The following is a 17,593-nucleotide window of genomic DNA, read 5'->3' as shown; positions in this document are numbered from 1 at the left end:
CATTAAAATTTTATACATGAATCCGTTGTGTTCCAAGATAAACTACATTCAAATTATATTACTGTATGTTGAAACTTCACAATGATTAAAAACAGCATTTATGATTTCATTTGAAATATAGTGAATTCAAATTATACACAGAAAAGCGGGCTGCTTGATTTGAAATGAAAAAGAAAAAGTCGTATTCGAATTCAAATTTAAAAATCCAACTTTTATTTTTTTTAAGCAAAGAAAGCTTTATTCAAATTTAAATAAATCATGAATGAATTTATGTGGTAGATGATGAAAAGGAGTTGTTATGGAGAGGTTAGGTGGCAAGAGTTTGTTATAGGCATTTGTAATTCGCGCCCCTTTTCGCTCTCATCTTCCCCATTTTCGCCATTCTTTTTTCTCTCCCTCACTCCATTTTCTCTTTGTTCACTCACTGCGCACTTTCCAATCAATCTTTCCCCATTAGGATTTGCTTCGCGAAGACAAAGCGATGAAGCCTTTGGATCTCATTCTCTCTTTAACAACTAATTGAGCGTGAAGCAAATCTAAGAAAGAAGATCACCAGATTGTAGGGGGAAACACACGAATTTCAAGATTTGGAGAAGAATAAAGCTGTAGGCGATTAGATATATCGTGAAAGAAAGAAAAAAAAATGGGCGCGTCGAAATTCATTAAGTGCGTCACCGTCGGCGACGGTGCCGTTGGCAAGACGTGCTTGCTGATTTCCTACACCAGCAACACTTTCCCTACGGTGAACCTTTTTCCCTCTCTTTTCCTTTTCTCCCTCAATGGTCGGGTCTTTCTTGCATGATCGTAGTACGTGTTATCGGTTTTTTCTAGATTTCTTTATAAATCGGCGAAGAATTGGTTGAAATTGATGTTCGAGTTATATAATATTTCATCAACTTTGAAATTGCTCCATTGTTTTTTTCATTCCATGTAGGAATTCATGTCCAATGAACCAAGAACGGAGCTTTATGCTCTGTGTTGGTGGTTAGGTTGTCTTGGACACTGGTTTTCCTTTTTTACTTACTTTTTGCGTTGGAAACTCTTATGGTACCAGGACTATGTCCCGACTGTTTTCGACAATTTCAGTGCGAATATCGTCGTTGATGGCAGCATTGTCAACATAGGCTTATGGGATACTGCTGGTAATTTTCAAACAACTTTTAGAATCTCTCCTTTTTTGGTGAGTTGTGTTTCTTTCTTGCTTATGGTTTGAAATCATTGCCTTGGAACAGGTCAGGAGGATTACAATAGACTGAGACCATTGAGCTATCGTGGTGCCGATGTCTTTATTCTTGCATTTTCTCTCATCAGCAAGGCTAGTTACGAAAACGTTGCGAAGAAGGTTTAATCATTCGATTTCTTCCCTTTGTGATCATAATATTTTGCAGCATAAGATGTCGATAACACAGTATCCATGCTGTGATCATGTGTTTTCTTGCTTGGGGTTTCAGTGGATTCCTGAATTAAAGCATTATGCACCTGGCGTTCCAATCGTCCTTGTTGGAACTAAGATCGGTAAGATGTTTCTTGCTCCCTCGATGGCGGTACCGTTATGCGTGTTTTAAATCTTTGTATTTCCGGATTATAATTGGTTTGATTCGCTAATGGTCTAACAGAGTTTCTTAAATTCTTTCCATTTCATTAAATGTTGTGGTGTTTATGACTCCTTGCTGCTGCAGATCTCCGGGAGGATGAGCAATTCCTCAATGACCATCCTAATGCAATACCAATTACTACAGCTCAGGTAAATGTTGAACATATTATGTTATGTTCTGTTCAACGATAATATGTTTCATGCATGTTCAACATAGCCTTTGCTTTGTTTATTTGTGAAGGGAGAGGAGTTAAAGAAACAGATAGGGTCTTCTTACTACATCGAGTGTAGTTCAAAAACCCAGCAGGTAAATTTCTCAACATGTTATTCATGTAAACTTAGCAGAAATATATTATCGAAGACGCTTTTGTCTTGCTTGTTGGCATGTATACTTCAGAATGTGAAGGCAGTGTTTGATGCGGCTATCAAGGTAGTGCTTCAGCCTCCGAAAAACAAGCAAAAGTCGAATGGCGGCGGCGTTTGCTCGGTATTGTGATCAGTGGAAGATTGGAGCCCGATAAAGACGGATCGACCTGCCAGCTTCTTGCTGCTCTTAATCCCTTTCCGTGGCAAGTTTTTAAATTCTAGTAAGCAACAAACCGTCATGTATAGTCTCTGCTGACATTCTGTGAACGATTTCAATTGGTTTGTTTCTTGTTTTACTTATTTTCAATCTCTAAATGATGACAAGCATTTCTTCCTTGTTAACATGCACGCCTCTTATTTATGCACTTTGATTGAATTATATGTATTATGTCTGCAAACTTAAATCCTAAAACAATTCTCTTATACTTTTCATGCTCCCTATTTATAAAATCAAATATTTGATAACGAGAAGAACTAATTTCGTAAAATTTTGTCTAAAATAAGTATTTACTTATTAAATAACTCAATTATAAAATCATTTTCAACCATTAAAATTATAATTAAATTCAATTTAACTCTATATTAGAGTTTGTGTTAATAATATATAACATGATCCATACCGTGGTATAACTAAAAGCTTCGGTTAATGAAATTTCATATGAATCCTTGTACTAAAGTCGATACAATAAATCCACGTCTTCTTGAAGGAGAAAATTTTAATGAAATATGAATGCGATTTGAGAGCACTTAAACTTCAACACCAACACAACGTGGCTCTATCACGCCCTCCATGAGGATGACCTATTTGCATGGTTTTCAGAACCGGACCGGTTAGCGAACCGGTCATACTATCGGTTTACTGGTTCAACCGATCGAACCGGTCGAAAGAACCGGACGACGTCATAATTATTTAAAAAATTAAATAAAAAATACTGAAAATATTTAATAAAAAATAATTTTTTATATCACAAGTCATATTTAAAGCAAGTCATAACATATATAAATTAAAAACCATAAAATCAAGTGAAACAAAATGATTCAAATTAACTACAATATAATATTTAAGGTAAAACATATTAAATAATAAATATAATTATATAACTATAATTAAAAAATAAATTTGGGGCTAAAAAAATCATAACAAAATGATATTGTTTGGTTTAATTTTTTTTTAAATCAATCCCACATGGCTAAGAACCATAGAAGAGCATCCCAAAAATCTAAAGAGTAAAAATATGAGAACAAAAAATCTCACATTGCTAAGAAACATAGAAGAGCATCACAACTAACTTCTATAAATAATAGAGGTAATTTGGCATTCAAAATCATGGAGCCTTTTGGTGAGCATTGAGTGAACTATTCTTTCACTTCAATCAAACTCGAATTTTAGGCTTCAATTGAGCTTTTAAAATTTTTTTTGGTTCAAGCCTTTTTGAGTTCAAGTTTCAATATTATATTTCGAGTTCGAGTTGAACTTGATAATTTTTAACTTGTGAGTTTGAGTGGAGTTGAGCTTACTTTTAAAGTTTTCAAGTTCGAGTCGAGCTCAACAATACTCGAGTTCGACTTGGCTCGTTTAACAAACGACGTTTGGTTTAATTTTTTTTTAAAAAAACAAAATTTCCGGTTTTTTCCTGTTTTCAGCCGGTCCGGTTCGAACGGTTCAGCAGTTCTGGCCAGTTCACTAATAGCGGTTCAACCGATTTATATTAAATCGGACTAGACAACGGTTCCCGGTTGAACCGGCCTGTCCGGTCCGGTTTTCAAAACAGAGCCTACTTGCCTACTACGTTTTCCTCATGATGTATTGAAAAATGGCCAACTGCCCTTTCCTCACGAGCATGTAACACACTTTGAAAACTACAAAAAAGAAAGAAAGAAATTCAGAAACGCAAATACGAAACAAATTGTTCCCAACACCGACGGCTTAGTCATATTACATATACTATATCAAAAAGCATAAAGTAGAAACGTGGCACTACTTTATCGGGGGGAAAATCGCCGGGTTTACTAGTATAAATATTTTAAAATTATTTATTTTAAGACCCGGGACAACTCGTTTAACTCGTTCGAAAGATCCATTCTTCTTCGACTAGATTCTTGTTCTCTTCATTACCTTAGCCGTCTCTTCCCTTAGTTGTGAATCGTGGGGGGTGGAGGATATGGCCATATGTGATGCGGTGATTGGGAATCTGATGATGATATACGTGGCGGTGATAGCAGGGATAAAGGCGTATAGTTTAGTGTTCGGGAGGAGCTTCGGTGGTGGGTTCCTGCTGATAGCGTCGAGCACGGTGGTGGGTCTGATCATTGTCGGGGCTCTGGCGTGGGACGTCAGTCGTAAAGCCAAGAAAGCTATATCCGGCGGTGAACGTGATTTTGAAGTGCAGGAGATGTGCAAGGGTGGCATATGCTGGCACGGGGTGGCTGCTCGGTCCCCTGCTTCTCAGGTCCGGTTTAGGCTCCCTCAGCGAATTCCGTAAGGCCCTTCGTAAACGAGGAGGCTAATATGTGTATGACAAACTATAGGAACTGCGGTTGCATTGTTAAGATTTTTTCTTTCTGGAAAATAAGGTATACACCTTCATAAAAACTTATATGTTTATCCTCCATATCAAAACAGTTAAAAGAGCTTCTTCTCCTTTTAAACTTATATGTACGGATGTGGATGAGCACATCTTTTGGGACAGTTATCATCCCACGGAGAAGGCTTACGGCGTCTTGGTTAAGTCAATGATCTCTTCAAATGAACCAAATCTCGGATGAAAAAGTGATCAAAGCGCTGTATGTTTTTCAATTTATCTTGTTTTATCCTCATAAGAAAAACTGCTCTTTCATATATTTAATATTTTTTAATATTAAATATATTATTTGTGATCGGTCACATAAAAATCTATTTTTTTAATATTTTTTTAAATTTATTTTTTAAAACAAATAATTCTGGAAGTTTGTATCTCAATACAGTGTAAAAAAAGTGAGTTTGAGATTTAATTATGCACGGAGAAGGTCAAGATACTCTCGTAACATCCAAAATTAGTACATTAGAAATTATATATTATCTCAATTTTTGGAAATTGCGAATATAATTTTAATTTTAATAATATAATTTTAAATTAGTAACGACGGTTAACGTTGATTGACCGATTTTTTATAAATCGATAATATAGTGATTAAATCGTTAGTTTTGGAATGTTAGTTGTTAAAAGAAAAATGTATTCAGACATAAGTGACCATTTATGTAGTTTCCCCATAAAATAGGTGTATTTACATAGTTAGGCCTATTTTTGTATAGTATCGGACCAGTCTCTAGTTTCTCCCTTTTTCTAATTCCTCTGTAGATTAGGATTCTGAGAATTTCCCATTTGGATCCGTCGTCATGTCATCTACGGGTCGGAAAATCATACTGAAGAGCTCAGACAGCGAGAACTTCTAGGTGGACGAGGCGGTGGCTTTGGAATCACAAATGATCAGGCACATGCTTGAGGACTATTGCGCTGATAATGCCCTAATGTCATCCCTTTACCCAACGTCACCAGCAAGATCCTCTCTAAAGTAATCGAGTATTGCAAGAAACATGTCGAAGCATCTGAATCCGAGGATCCTTCAGCCTCCCACGAAGGTGAGCTTGAAGCCTGGGATGCTGATTTCGTCAAGGTTGATCAAACCACCCTATTTGATCTCATCCTGGTAAAGCCCTCTCTTTCCACCACTTGTCTTTTGGGATTTAGAGTCTAATTTATTGTATATTTAAAGCTCTTTTCTTTGTTGGAGGCTGCTAATTATTTGAACACCAAGAGCTTGTTGGACCTGACTTGTCAAACTGTGGCGGACATGATAAAGGGGAAACGCCGGAGGAAATCCGTAAGACATTTAATATTAAGAATGATAAAGGGAAAACGCCGGAGGAAGTCCGTAAGACATTTAATATTAAGAATGATTTTACTCCGGAGGAAGAAGAGGTTCGTCGCGAGAATCAATGGGCGTTTGAGTAAAGGATCTTAATTGACCTGAACGTAGTTTTTTTTTTTTTTTCATTTTCCATTTTACTTTTGGATGTGTTTGAGAACACCGGGTTGTATCTCAGTCTGTATTTACTATTTTAACTGTTTCTAATGTGTTAATAAATGTTGTTTTTAATTAAATATTGTCTTTTTTTGGTGCGATTTTGCATGCGTTGATGTGAAACATGTAGGGTAAACATAGAAGATTTTGCTAAAACCAGGGTAAATGAGAGTTAAAGTCATATTTATTATAGTGGAATGGCCTACGTGGGGATCCTGCTGTCTTTCTTTATAGATTTTGAACACATTGCTCTAGTGCTTATTAAGGATATTAGCCCCTACTCAATTGCTTTTACTGCTTACAGCAAATGGACTTCTGACTTTGTATTTTCCATTCGACCATGTTATGGATCCAAATGCATCTTTCTTTAGTGATTTGTGGCTGAGATGCTCACTTGGTAAGATGACTTGTCTCCATTTTTAGTGAATTGAAGTTTGTCTGGGATCACTTGAGCATCCAGGTCTGCAGGTGCGTCAATACTTACAGTATACACTGATTTACCATCGCCGACAACATTTGTAAGAGTTCTGTTTACTTTCCTGCCCAAATTTTCATTGAAATTGGAAATTGCTATTGATGGATAATTGATGTTGGATACAAGATCAATGCTCGACTCCTCAGGGCAAGTAAAGCCATCGGGAATAGTTTTGGCGATATTTTTTATTGTAGTTATATTATAACCGTGGTAGCAGAGGAAATTCAAGTAGTCAACAGCAGTAGTCTCGTAAACTAGGCCTGGTTCCAATGGCCCTGTCCGGCTTACTTCTCCTGCCCCGAAATCATAAGGTGTAGCTGCTGTACCTTTCTCTGTCGTAATTGGGGCTTTCAGATTATTTATGAGTTGCTGAAATTCGGTTGGAAGCAGTCATGTATTAGTGAAACCCTACCCTCCCATCAAACACTAACCTAGCCCCCACTCCAAGCATATATGTAACACCCACATACCGATGCGGGTAATCCGATCCGATTTGAGATGTCACATTAAGGTTACCGGAGCGACCCACCGTAAAAATTCCGGAAAAAATATTTTTTTTGTTAAAACATGTAAACATCATAAAATAATTTATAAATATAAAAGTAAAATTTATCAATATTCAGAAATAAACAGGTTCCAGACTCGGATATAAAAACAAACTAAAACCTACATGCCCCCTAATCACATGCACAATACTCTGCAAGCAACGCTGGTGGAACTCCCATATTGATGTCAATAGTTGCACTGGTCCAATCTTTTAAACATGGAAAGGTGAGTAACAAGTGAGCTTTGGAAATGTTAGTAATACAGTACTACCAGTTGATGCTGATGAACATGCAGATAACAAATAAACATATGTTTCCTTAAAGATTCAGACATCTACAAACTTTTATGCTGAACTGAGGTCCCGCTGATATCACAGATAGTGAAAGACAGTGAGTTATCGGTTCAGAGGAAATGTTTTAGATAACTGGGTTCAGGAGATCAGAATCAGGTATCTAGTGTGTTCCCACAAAACCAGTGAAAATGTACAGATCATTTTTAAAACAGTAGCAGTTTAAAACATATTTTTCAAAAACCATAGTAATACCTCCAATCGAATGCCATATGCAGCTCCCCAGAACTATATAGCCTAATGGAGCACCTTGGGGCCTGAGAGCCTACCCAAGAAAGATTCTTGGGGCCGCAGAGCCTACCCAATTGCTGCCTTAGGTCCATAAGGAATTATCAGTTGGTGTTAAACCTATAAAAGGAATTACCAACAGTGATTGAACCTGCTAGAGTCTTCATACCATATCTCAGAGTACCCCAATTAAAAACATTTTTAGTCAGAATCCAAAAAATTAGCTGACCCTTATTCCCATATATAATGGGGTAAGGGGGAGATAAGATAGTAGGCTACCCCCAACGCCAGGTTGAGAGCAGCTTCCGTGGGAGACCTCCGTAGGACTCGATCCCACGACCCCAAGGTTAAGAGCCTTGTGCTCTACCAACTGAGCTGGACGATCATTTCTTAGTCAGAATCCAAAGATATCAGAAATCAGAGCATAGATCATAACAAAAATCAGAGAAAACATCTATGTGATCAGAGAATACACTAGAGGTTCCATATATTATTCGGAGGTGATTGATATTTATTAGATAGGGAGTTATGAACTTCTGTAAACTAATTTAAATTCAGAAATTAGATTCTCATAATAGGGTTTAATAGCTGACAAATTCATCAGTTATTCAAAACGTGATTTATTAAGATCATAAACTATTCGAATATTTTTCAGAGGTACTATGCAATCAAAAGGTATTCAGAATCTTTATATAAGAATTATTGAAGGTTTAGACATAACATGTGTATTCTTATTATTTTGGTAAATCAGAGGCATTTTAGACATTTGATCCTTAAAGAGTTATTAGTAATTTAATCCAATAAGGGAGTAACGATGATTCATGACATTTAAGATTCATGTCAATTTGTCAGGATATCGAGTTAACTCGAACTGACAACTCCCAGCATTGATGCCTGTCGACTGGTCAAATCGTTAAACTTCCAGGGTATTCACTTTTCAATGCAAACAACTCTTATCACATTGATCATCTTTAGAATCATCGTTGAATGGATCTTAAGGAACTCTACTTATTCCGATAGTATTAGTTCAACTTATGAATTGCAACAGTCTCCAAGATGATCAACGTACTTGAGTCGTACTTCCCAACCTTTTATGGGCAACACCATACTTAGGTTTTTTTCAGTATTTCTAGAATTTATCCAATAACGTTCACTTATTTCTTAGTCATGAAGGTATTTGGATCATTTCCGTACTTGAGATTTACTACAGTTACCTTGAAGCTCCAAGTATTTTACCTTTTTTGGGATTTTATAGGTATTTTAGTCATTTGTATATCATATTTACTTTAACATTCCACATCTCGACGGTATTTCGGTAATTTCTTTTCAATCCAAGCCTATGTATCTTTTCTGGTAATTTGATATATATATCTGTTCAGAGTTATTTGAAATTTCAAGATTTAATAATTTTGAATTATCAGGATTTCAAGTCCTATATAAGCTACAAGTCTCAATACTATGATACTTGTCAATCATTTGTACCGTGATACTTCACTATTATTTGATTCTTAACACTGAATCCACTAGTTGAACTGATCAATATCAGGATCGTCGTTGAATGGTTCTTAAGGAGACAAACATGTATTCCAATGGTATTTATTTCATTTCTGTGTTGCATTGGTATTCTGAAACGTCGACGTGATTATTACGTGGTTCAAAACCCTTATGGATGTATAACATATAAGCTCATTAAGGTTCCAGACTTATCCAATTCATTCATTTAATTCTATGTCATTGAGAGTACTTAGGTCATTTAGTAGTCAAGTTTATCCCATTCACTTTAGAGTTTCCAGAGTAATTCAACCGTTTCCACAATTCGAATACATACAATACTTCCACTTAGTTCAACTTGGTCATAATATATAGTCATTTTACACTTAAAGGATATTTTGGTTATTTTTACCTCATAAGGGTATTTTCGTAATTTTTTAACCAGGTGATTTTGGTATTAAAGCTTTTAACAAGATCAAATATAATTTAGAGATTATGAGGTTATTTATTTTTTCCAGATAATCACAGAACTTGAAATTATCTATTATCAGTCTTCTTGTGTCTAAGCTTTTAATCCGAGCCTTATTCAGTTTACTTTATTTTATTTCATATTTGGATCGAGTTTAGAAAGTGATCACTACATACATGTGACCAATTATACTCATCCATGCAGAAATCAATATCAATATGTTCTATAAAGCATGAAACAGATAATGATGTATGACCTCGATTTTTATGTCATATCGATCGACCATTTAAAATCCATTCGATCGCCTTCAAACTTGAATTCAACGTCCAATAATTCCTCGGATACATAGCAAACGAATGTATGTCAGAAACTGAACTTAAATGAGAAACCATGTTGAATATGAAGGTAAATCACTGAAAAACGGCTTACCGAGTACGAATTTGGAAAAACGGACCTCAAAATCAAACTCAAGACATCTAAAAACATAAAATAGGGCTTTTTAGAAAATTAAACTTTTCGGTCAAAGTCAACGGGTTGACTCAGACCAAGTTTACTCGGTGATTGGACCGGACCAGACGAGTCAGGACGGGTCGGGTCGGGTCGATCCGATTCTGGAAAACTCCTTGGACCAGAAAAGGCCCTACATACGGGTGGCTGCGCGTGACGGCGCGTGCGTTGACGACGGAGGTCGGGGTGGTCGATCGATTACTCCCTGTTCATGTACTTGAAAAAATCAATCCAATAACATCAACAATCAGCCAAAAATCTATCGAACTTAAAAGAAAAGGTCCGAAACACTTACCCACACCGGCGGTCGGTGAAAACAATAACGGTGAATGATAACATCGTTCGGGTTTTGATCGGAATTGGTTGGGGAACACGATGTTGGGGGCCATGAGATGAATCGGCAAGCCTATCGGTCAGAATCGACGAAATTCGCGGTGGCTAGGGTTTAAAATCGACAAAACTTCCAATGATTAATTCTTGGTGAACGATGGCTGATCTCGGTGAGTGGTAAGAGGGTTTTTGGTCGGGGTGAGGTGATGGTTTGATTGGTCGGGGCAGTGACCACCACCAGTGGTTGGGTGACACCGAATCGGAGAAGGCGATGGACGGGTTTTTTTTGGAATCAAATTTTGGGTTTAATATCCAAACTGGAGAAGAGTATTGGGGGTTTAATTTTTCACTATCCATTAAAAATGGAATAATTCGAGTTCAAGCCCCTAAATTTCTCACAAGTTCCAAAATCGTGTCACAACTTTTAAAATTTACAATTTGATCCTCAAATTTTCACTTATTACGAATTTAATTCTATACTTAAATTTATTAAAAATTTAGCCCATAAATTGGGGTGTGACAAGATCCTTGGACTAATGCTCCCCACCACCCAAGTCCCTGCAAGTCGTAAAAAAATATCCTCACGAATATGCTCCACCGAGATCTCACTTCCCCTCGTCCTGCCACCAAAAGCTCTAAAGCACCTCTCCCTCCAAACACGATACACAAACACACTCCACGCAACCCTAAAAAGAATCAAAAAGGCAGTTCTACCTCTGCACCTAGCCAACGCCCAAACGAACCCCTAACGCCAACTTCAGACAGCTCTGCTCAGACCATAAAACTTCAAAATCCCCCTAAAATCCTCCTACCATACTCACAAGCAAAAAATCCCTATCAAACACACTATTCAGAAAAAAAAATAACATCCAACACTCACCACAACACCCCATCGCTACAACCGATCCTTCGTGGGCAATCGATCTTGCACAACAAACCAAACCATTGAAGCAAAACGAAGGACATGAAAAGGAAACCAAACCAACCCTACCCACTAAAAATTTCACCCATTTTTGTTTCTACTATTTAAGACCAAAATTCAGATTCTTGAAAGATACAGATAATCAAAGGGATGGCGTCTGCTGCTTGAGGATCAATTGATTAAGTACTTTTAAATGTTTGGGTAAACTATGCATTTAGCTACTCCGTTTTAGTACCTAAACTTTTAATTTTTTTAAAAAAATTTCTAACGTTTTGTTTTCATTTCATTTTAGTATACGCCATTAAAAACTTAACGCATTTAGTACATAAACTATCAATTTTGGTCTCTTTTAGTACCTAAACTTTTAATTTTTTCAAAACTTAATGTTAAATTTTGAACGTGATACTAAAATAAAACAAAAACTAAAGTTTTTAAAGGTAGTTGTTGAAAATAAGGCTAATGTAAAGTGAAGTAAAAGGAATTAAGTGACGAAATAAATTAAATGATAAAGGTAAGGAAAAGTGAAAAATTTCACTGTCGTATATTCATCAAAAACAGGATACAAGTTTAATAAATATATACAGTAGGTAAGAACGAGTATTTAATTCAAACTAAACTACTTAGTAGTTATCCTTATCTATTTAACTTTCTAAGAGTTAGTGTTATATTAAAATACTAACTAATTATCCTTATCTATCGCATAACCTACACTCCACCTCAAGTTGGGGAGGTAATTCTTGGAAGTGCTTTGGTGAGAATATATGCTAACTGATTCTTCGTTGAAACATAATTGAGTTTCACCGTTCCACCATTCACCTTTTTAGAGATAAAATGTTTGTCAATCTCTACATGCTTCGTTCGGTCATGATGATCTGGATTCTTTGCAATACTTATTGCATATTTATTGTCACTTTGAAGTTCAAACCATTAATTTGTTGGCATATAACCCCAACTCAGTTAACATTCTTTGAAGCTAAATTCCTTCGCAAATTTCAAGTGCCATTGCTCTAAATTCTACTTCTACACTACTTCGAGACACCACCACCTGTTTTTTACTTCTCCAAGTAACCAGATTTCCCCAAACAAATAAACAATAACCAGTTGTAGATCTTCTATCCGTTAATTCACCTGCTCAGCTTGAATCTGAAAAAAATCTTATTGTTCTATCATCACTCTTTCTAAAAATTAACCCATGTCCTGGTGTCATTTTCAAGTATCTTAGAATTCTATTCACAACCTCTAAATGTTCTTCTCTTGTATCATTCATATATTGACTCACTATACTGACAGGGAACACAATATCAGGTCTAGTAAGTGAGAAATAAATTAGTTTACCTACTAGCCTTTGATATTGTTCTTTGTTCACAGGACTTCCCAATTCTTCTCTCCTTAGTTTAAGATTTTCTTCCATGGGTGTTTCTACCGGCTTACATCCATTCATTCCAGTTTCTGATAGTAGATCAAGGATATATTTCCTTTGATTGATCACTATTCCTTCTTTTGACATTGCAACCTCCATGCATAAAAAATACCGTAAAGTTCCCAAGTCTTTGGTTTTGAACTCCTTCGCCAGTAGCTTTTTCAATCTTTATATATCCATACAATCATCACTTGTTAGAATGATATCATCCACATAGACAATCAAAATTGCATTTTTGTTGTTTGAAGTTGTTTTGACAAATAAAGTGTGATTCGACTGACATTGCTTGTAACCATCCTGAATAATCACCTTTGTAAATCTGTCAAACCAGGCTCTTGGAGATTGCTTAAGTCCATACAAGGACTTTAGTAATCTACATGCTTTTCCTGTATTACTCATCACACCCAGTGGAATTCGCATATATACTTCCTCCTCCAAGTTTTAGTTTAGAAATGCGTTTTTGATGTCTAAATGATGAAGCACTCAATTCTCATTAATTGCTAATGACAGTAACACTCTCACAACATTTATTTTTTCTACCAGAGCAAACGTTTCATGATAATCAACTCCAAAAGATTGAATGAATCCTTTCGCCACTAATCTCGCCTTATATCTTTCAGTGCTACCATCAGCTTTGTATTTTACCGTGAATACCCAGTTGTAGTTGACTGATTTTTTATCTTTCGGAAGATCAACTATAATCCAAGTATTGTTGTTTTCCAGTGCTTTTAATTCATCTTCTACTGCCTTTTTCCACTTGGGATCTTTCAATGCTTCTTCCACCGTATCTAGAACAATAATGCTATCTACACTTGCTGTAAAGTTCTTAAAACAAGGCGTTAGCTTTCCATATGCAACAAATCTCTCGATTGGATAATTTCTGCATTTTCTTACTGTTTTCCTTTGAGCAATCGGCAAGTCATTATCATCAATTAAAACATTTAATTTAGTGGAAGAACTGTGATTACCTTCTTCATTCTCCAAAGGATTCTCGTTTGGTTTCGGTTCATGACAGTGCCCATGCTGTGTGGGAGACTCGGGATTAGGTTTAGGGATTGATTTAGAAATTGGGTTTTGTCGTCTCTTGTAAATCTGCAACTCGAATTTATTTTTTAGTAAACGAACTTCCTTGTAAATCAGTATTCACAACACAGTTTCCTTGAGTATCACGTTGTTGATGCTGTTTTGAAGACTTCCCATCAGTAGGCTTGCCATGTAATTCCCAACAGGAATCCTGCAGATGGCCAACCTTCTTACAGTAGTCACATTAAGGTCTCCCCTTCTTTGGCCGAGTAGTATCTTGAGAGTGAGTGAGCAATGCAAACCCTTCAGCGGGTTGCGAATCAGGAAGCATAACAATACGTCGACTTTCTTCGCGTCATACTAAAGAAAATATTTCCCGGATTGAAGGAAGAGGTTTGAGTCATAATACTCGTCCTCGGACTTCATCAAGATCCCGATGCAAACCGGATAAAAACTAGAATATCCGGCGATGTTCAATAATCTTCTTGAATAGAGCGGCATCTTCTACACACCTCCATTCATGGGATTCGAACAAATCAAGTTGTTTCATAGGCACGACATTAGAGTAAAATACTGAGTCACGGTCATGTTGTCTTGTTTGAGATTGGCAAGTTGACACTCGATCCCAAATAAAGTAGTAGAATTTTCCAGATTCGAATACATCGTCTTTGCAGCACTCCAAATTCCAGCCGCTGTTTCATACAGCAGAAAGTTTTCCCCTATAGCAGGAATCATGGAATTGATGAGCCATGACATAATCAAGCTATTCTCACTTAGCCAGGTTGAATATTCAGGATCCGTCACAGCGGGAACTGGTGTGGTCTCCAAAAGATATTGTTGTTTGTGCCGACCGGTTATATAAAGGCAGATAAATTGGGACCAAGCGATATAATTGTCACCATTCAATTGGTGACAGGTGATAGAGGCTGAAGAAACATCAGAAAGGTTTGAATTGGGCGAATTAACAAGGAATTCCGAAGTGACCTCCGATGAAGAAGTGGCGGAATTCATAATCGACGGCTAGATTTAGGGTAAAAAAATCTGCTAGATTTAGGTGAAGGATCGGTCACCTAACTTATACCATGTTGAAAATAGGGCTAATGTAAAGTGAAGTAAAAGGAATTAAGTGACAAAATAAATTAAATGAAAAAGGTACGGAAAAGTGAAAAACTTCACTGTCATATATTCATCAAAAACAGGTTACAAGTTTAATAAATATATACAGTAGGTGAGAACAAGTATTTAATTTAAACTAAACTACTTAATAGTTATCATTATCTATCTAACTTTCTAAGAGTTAGTATTATATTAAAATACTAACTAATTATCTTTATCTATTGCATAACCTACAACAGTGTACTAAAATAAAACAAAAATTAAACTTTAGTATGGTTTTGAGAAATTGAAATCTAGGTACTAAAATGAACTGAAACTAATAGTTTAGGTAATAAACATGTAATTTACCCCAAATGTTAATACCCACCTCATTCAAATAACCAAACACAACACTGCTTTCTTTTTAATCATTAAACCACATGATACACAAATACAAATTGCTATCCGTCCACTTCGACGGCAGGTAAATCATACATGCAAACTCGCTTCAATTTTTATTTTTTTTATTTTTGATCATTTTGATCTCTCTAAAAAGATAAACGGAAATGAATCCAAACTTTCTGCATGCTTCAAAATCACCTCACCACCCTGCAGTCTAGCCTGATCTCTTTCCCACCGGTCAGGCTACTCATTTTGATCATGGAATCAACAAAAGCCTTCTCAAAAGCCTTTTGGGAGCCTGCAAATTTCGAAACCAATGCTTTCGTTTTCGGGTTGGTGAGTAAAGCTTGATCCGAAGAGAATATGCTCTTGCCCTGGAGCAGCAGCTTGTAGTATGCGTTGTCGAATACCAAGTTGGTAGAATCCAGTGGTGAGCCTGCGTTTTTTACCTTGTTGTGTGCCGGACACACGCTCCTCAACCTAGCCGCAAACGATGGTTTCATTGTCGGGTCGACGTCGAAGGTGGCATTGAAATTGTGGATTCTGTTTTGGAACGAAGAGCAATGGGAGAACCCCAGTGTGTGACCACCTACATGCATATATAAACATGATTAAATAGAAACTTCAAAGGACATGGAAGTTGGAAGATGTTGATAGAGAGATATATACCGGAGAGAGCAACTAGATCTTCATCGGAGAGACCTCTCTGACCAAAGTTCTGTTGTAGTTGGGATATATTGAATGTGGGAGCTGGTAACTGTCTAGTCTCAGTTGCCAAGGAAATTCTTCCATCCTTCCTTCCTTTAGGCACATCCCATGTCGGCCCACCTGTCTGTATATAAAAGATGTTATAGAGCGAGGGAAGAAAACGATTCGATTGGATTAATATCTAGAAACCGGCAAATACTACTACTGTTAATGCGACTTACCAGAAAAACTGCATCCCTGGCAGCCAGGGCCAAGATATCGGCACAAGAGACGACGCCAGGGCATGAAGCTTCCAAAGCCTTCTTTGCCTCGTCAATGACATAAAATGCGTGCAAAGAGATGTTAGGAGGTCCATCTTTCTCTGCCTTGTTTTTCCCTTTGGAGTTCAGCAACACCGAAGCATCGCAGCCCTTATTAGAACAAAAGATCAGGGTAATTTATATCAGAACCTAAACTACGTATTCTAATGTTCTTTGTGCATGTTATATTGTAAGAGAACCAAGGACAAGACATGGACAGCCTTGTATAACAACTACTGGCACTAGTGTAAGTACATACTCTGATGAAGCAATCATGGAAGTGCATTCGAAGTAGCGCTGCCGGAACCGTTTTGTCATTCGACATCGCTTTCTCGACTGAACTTGCAACAATAGACTCCAGCTGAGGACATGTGTGGTCATAGTAGTTCGAGCTCAATGCTCTGACACAAGAAGAAATCGGGAACATAAAAAGAAAAACGAAAGCAAGTGCAAATACGGCTGCCATAGTCTAAACAAATCGTAGAATCCACAGCCTAGTTTGTAGATTAACTGATTAGCTTTGAAAGTTTAACAGGGAAAATGTTTTATTTATAGCAAGGCACATGAGATTTTGAATTGGATTTGTTACTATTGATAATGGTAGTTAGCATATTTGGTTATCTTGAACCCTTGTTTAGTGGAGTAGAACAGAAGCATGCTCTTAAAGACAAGTCATATCAGCTTCAATTTTTTTAATCGAACTTTGCATGTTGACCTCCACAGTCACAGTAACGTAATAATTATTCATATGATTTAAGCATTCATTCCCCCTAAAAGTTAGGCATCGATGACAGTAAAATCTACAATAATAACCGAAGTCATTTCGAGGTAGAAGAGCTACCAGCACCGGTAGTTCCTTTGCCGAGAGATGATCGATTAAGACTTGAGCAAAGCATTTCTTTAAAACAAGCTTGGTAACCCTACAGAGACATAAGAAAAGGAAAAGTTTGGTAGGGTGGGGTTGAACCAAATAATGCAATCCCTTGATTTAACGCAAGCTCGGTCAAGATTCAAGAGTCTACAGCTTCAACAAACTATTTAAGCGTCATTGTCAACAGCCTAGCATTTAGCTAATAACAGAACTCCTTAAGCGCCTCACAAGTTATGTATAGTTTTAGTGGTAGTAGTTGAGAAGCGTCCTCAAGTCTTGATTCCATATAATGGGTTATATCAGAGTTTGAGACTCTAGAGAACCCTTAAAAGGAAAATCGAATAGTGTTGGGCCTGTTCAGCCATAGATATAGATGCGACTACAAGACTGCTTTATGAGAAAACTTGATTTAACCAAAGGTTTGTCGGTTGATTTA

General features: G+C 36.8%; 3 protein-coding genes and 1 pseudogene across 3 annotated transcripts; 3 read left to right on the top strand and 1 right to left on the bottom strand.

The window, feature by feature from the left end:
• The first annotated feature begins 363 nt into the window (after positions 1–363).
• LOC120168980 (rac-like GTP-binding protein 6) lies at positions 364–2,308 on the top strand. The gene is made up of 7 exons (XM_039177219.1): positions 364–742; positions 1,055–1,142; positions 1,233–1,342; positions 1,452–1,515; positions 1,680–1,744; positions 1,836–1,901; positions 1,992–2,308. Exons 1-7 carry the CDS (start codon positions 644–646, stop codon positions 2,088–2,090), a joined length of 591 nt encoding a protein of 196 aa, XP_039033150.1. The 5' UTR covers positions 364–643; the 3' UTR covers positions 2,091–2,308.
• A 1,466-nt stretch (positions 2,309–3,774) lies between these two features.
• LOC120169017 lies at positions 3,775–4,456 on the top strand. The gene is made up of 2 exons (XM_039177252.1): positions 3,775–3,803; positions 4,098–4,456. Exons 1-2 carry the CDS (start codon positions 3,775–3,777, stop codon positions 4,441–4,443), a joined length of 375 nt encoding a protein of 124 aa, XP_039033183.1. The 3' UTR covers positions 4,444–4,456.
• Positions 4,457–5,270: 814 nt separating this feature from the next.
• On the top strand, positions 5,271–6,086 carry LOC120168997 (annotated as a pseudogene).
• A 9,166-nt stretch (positions 6,087–15,252) lies between these two features.
• On the bottom strand, positions 15,253–16,792 carry LOC120168995 (peroxidase 64-like). The gene is made up of 4 exons (XM_039177234.1): positions 16,546–16,792; positions 16,209–16,397; positions 15,949–16,111; positions 15,253–15,868 (listed from the first exon to the last, which is right to left on the bottom strand). The coding sequence occupies exons 1-4, from the start codon at positions 16,750–16,752 to the stop codon at positions 15,474–15,476; spliced, it is 954 nt and encodes a 317-aa protein (XP_039033165.1). The 5' UTR covers positions 16,753–16,792; the 3' UTR covers positions 15,253–15,473.
• Between the last annotated feature and the right edge of the window lie 801 nt (positions 16,793–17,593).

The sequence above is a fragment of the Hibiscus syriacus genome, unplaced genomic scaffold (assembly GCF_006381635.1).
Source record: "Hibiscus syriacus cultivar Baekdansim isolate YM2019G1 unplaced genomic scaffold, ASM638163v2 tig00111743_pilon, whole genome shotgun sequence".
NCBI classification, from domain to species: domain Eukaryota; kingdom Viridiplantae; phylum Streptophyta; class Magnoliopsida; order Malvales; family Malvaceae; genus Hibiscus; species Hibiscus syriacus.
Note: the sequence above shows the minus strand (reverse complement) of the source record. Positions and strands in the feature narration are given on the sequence as shown.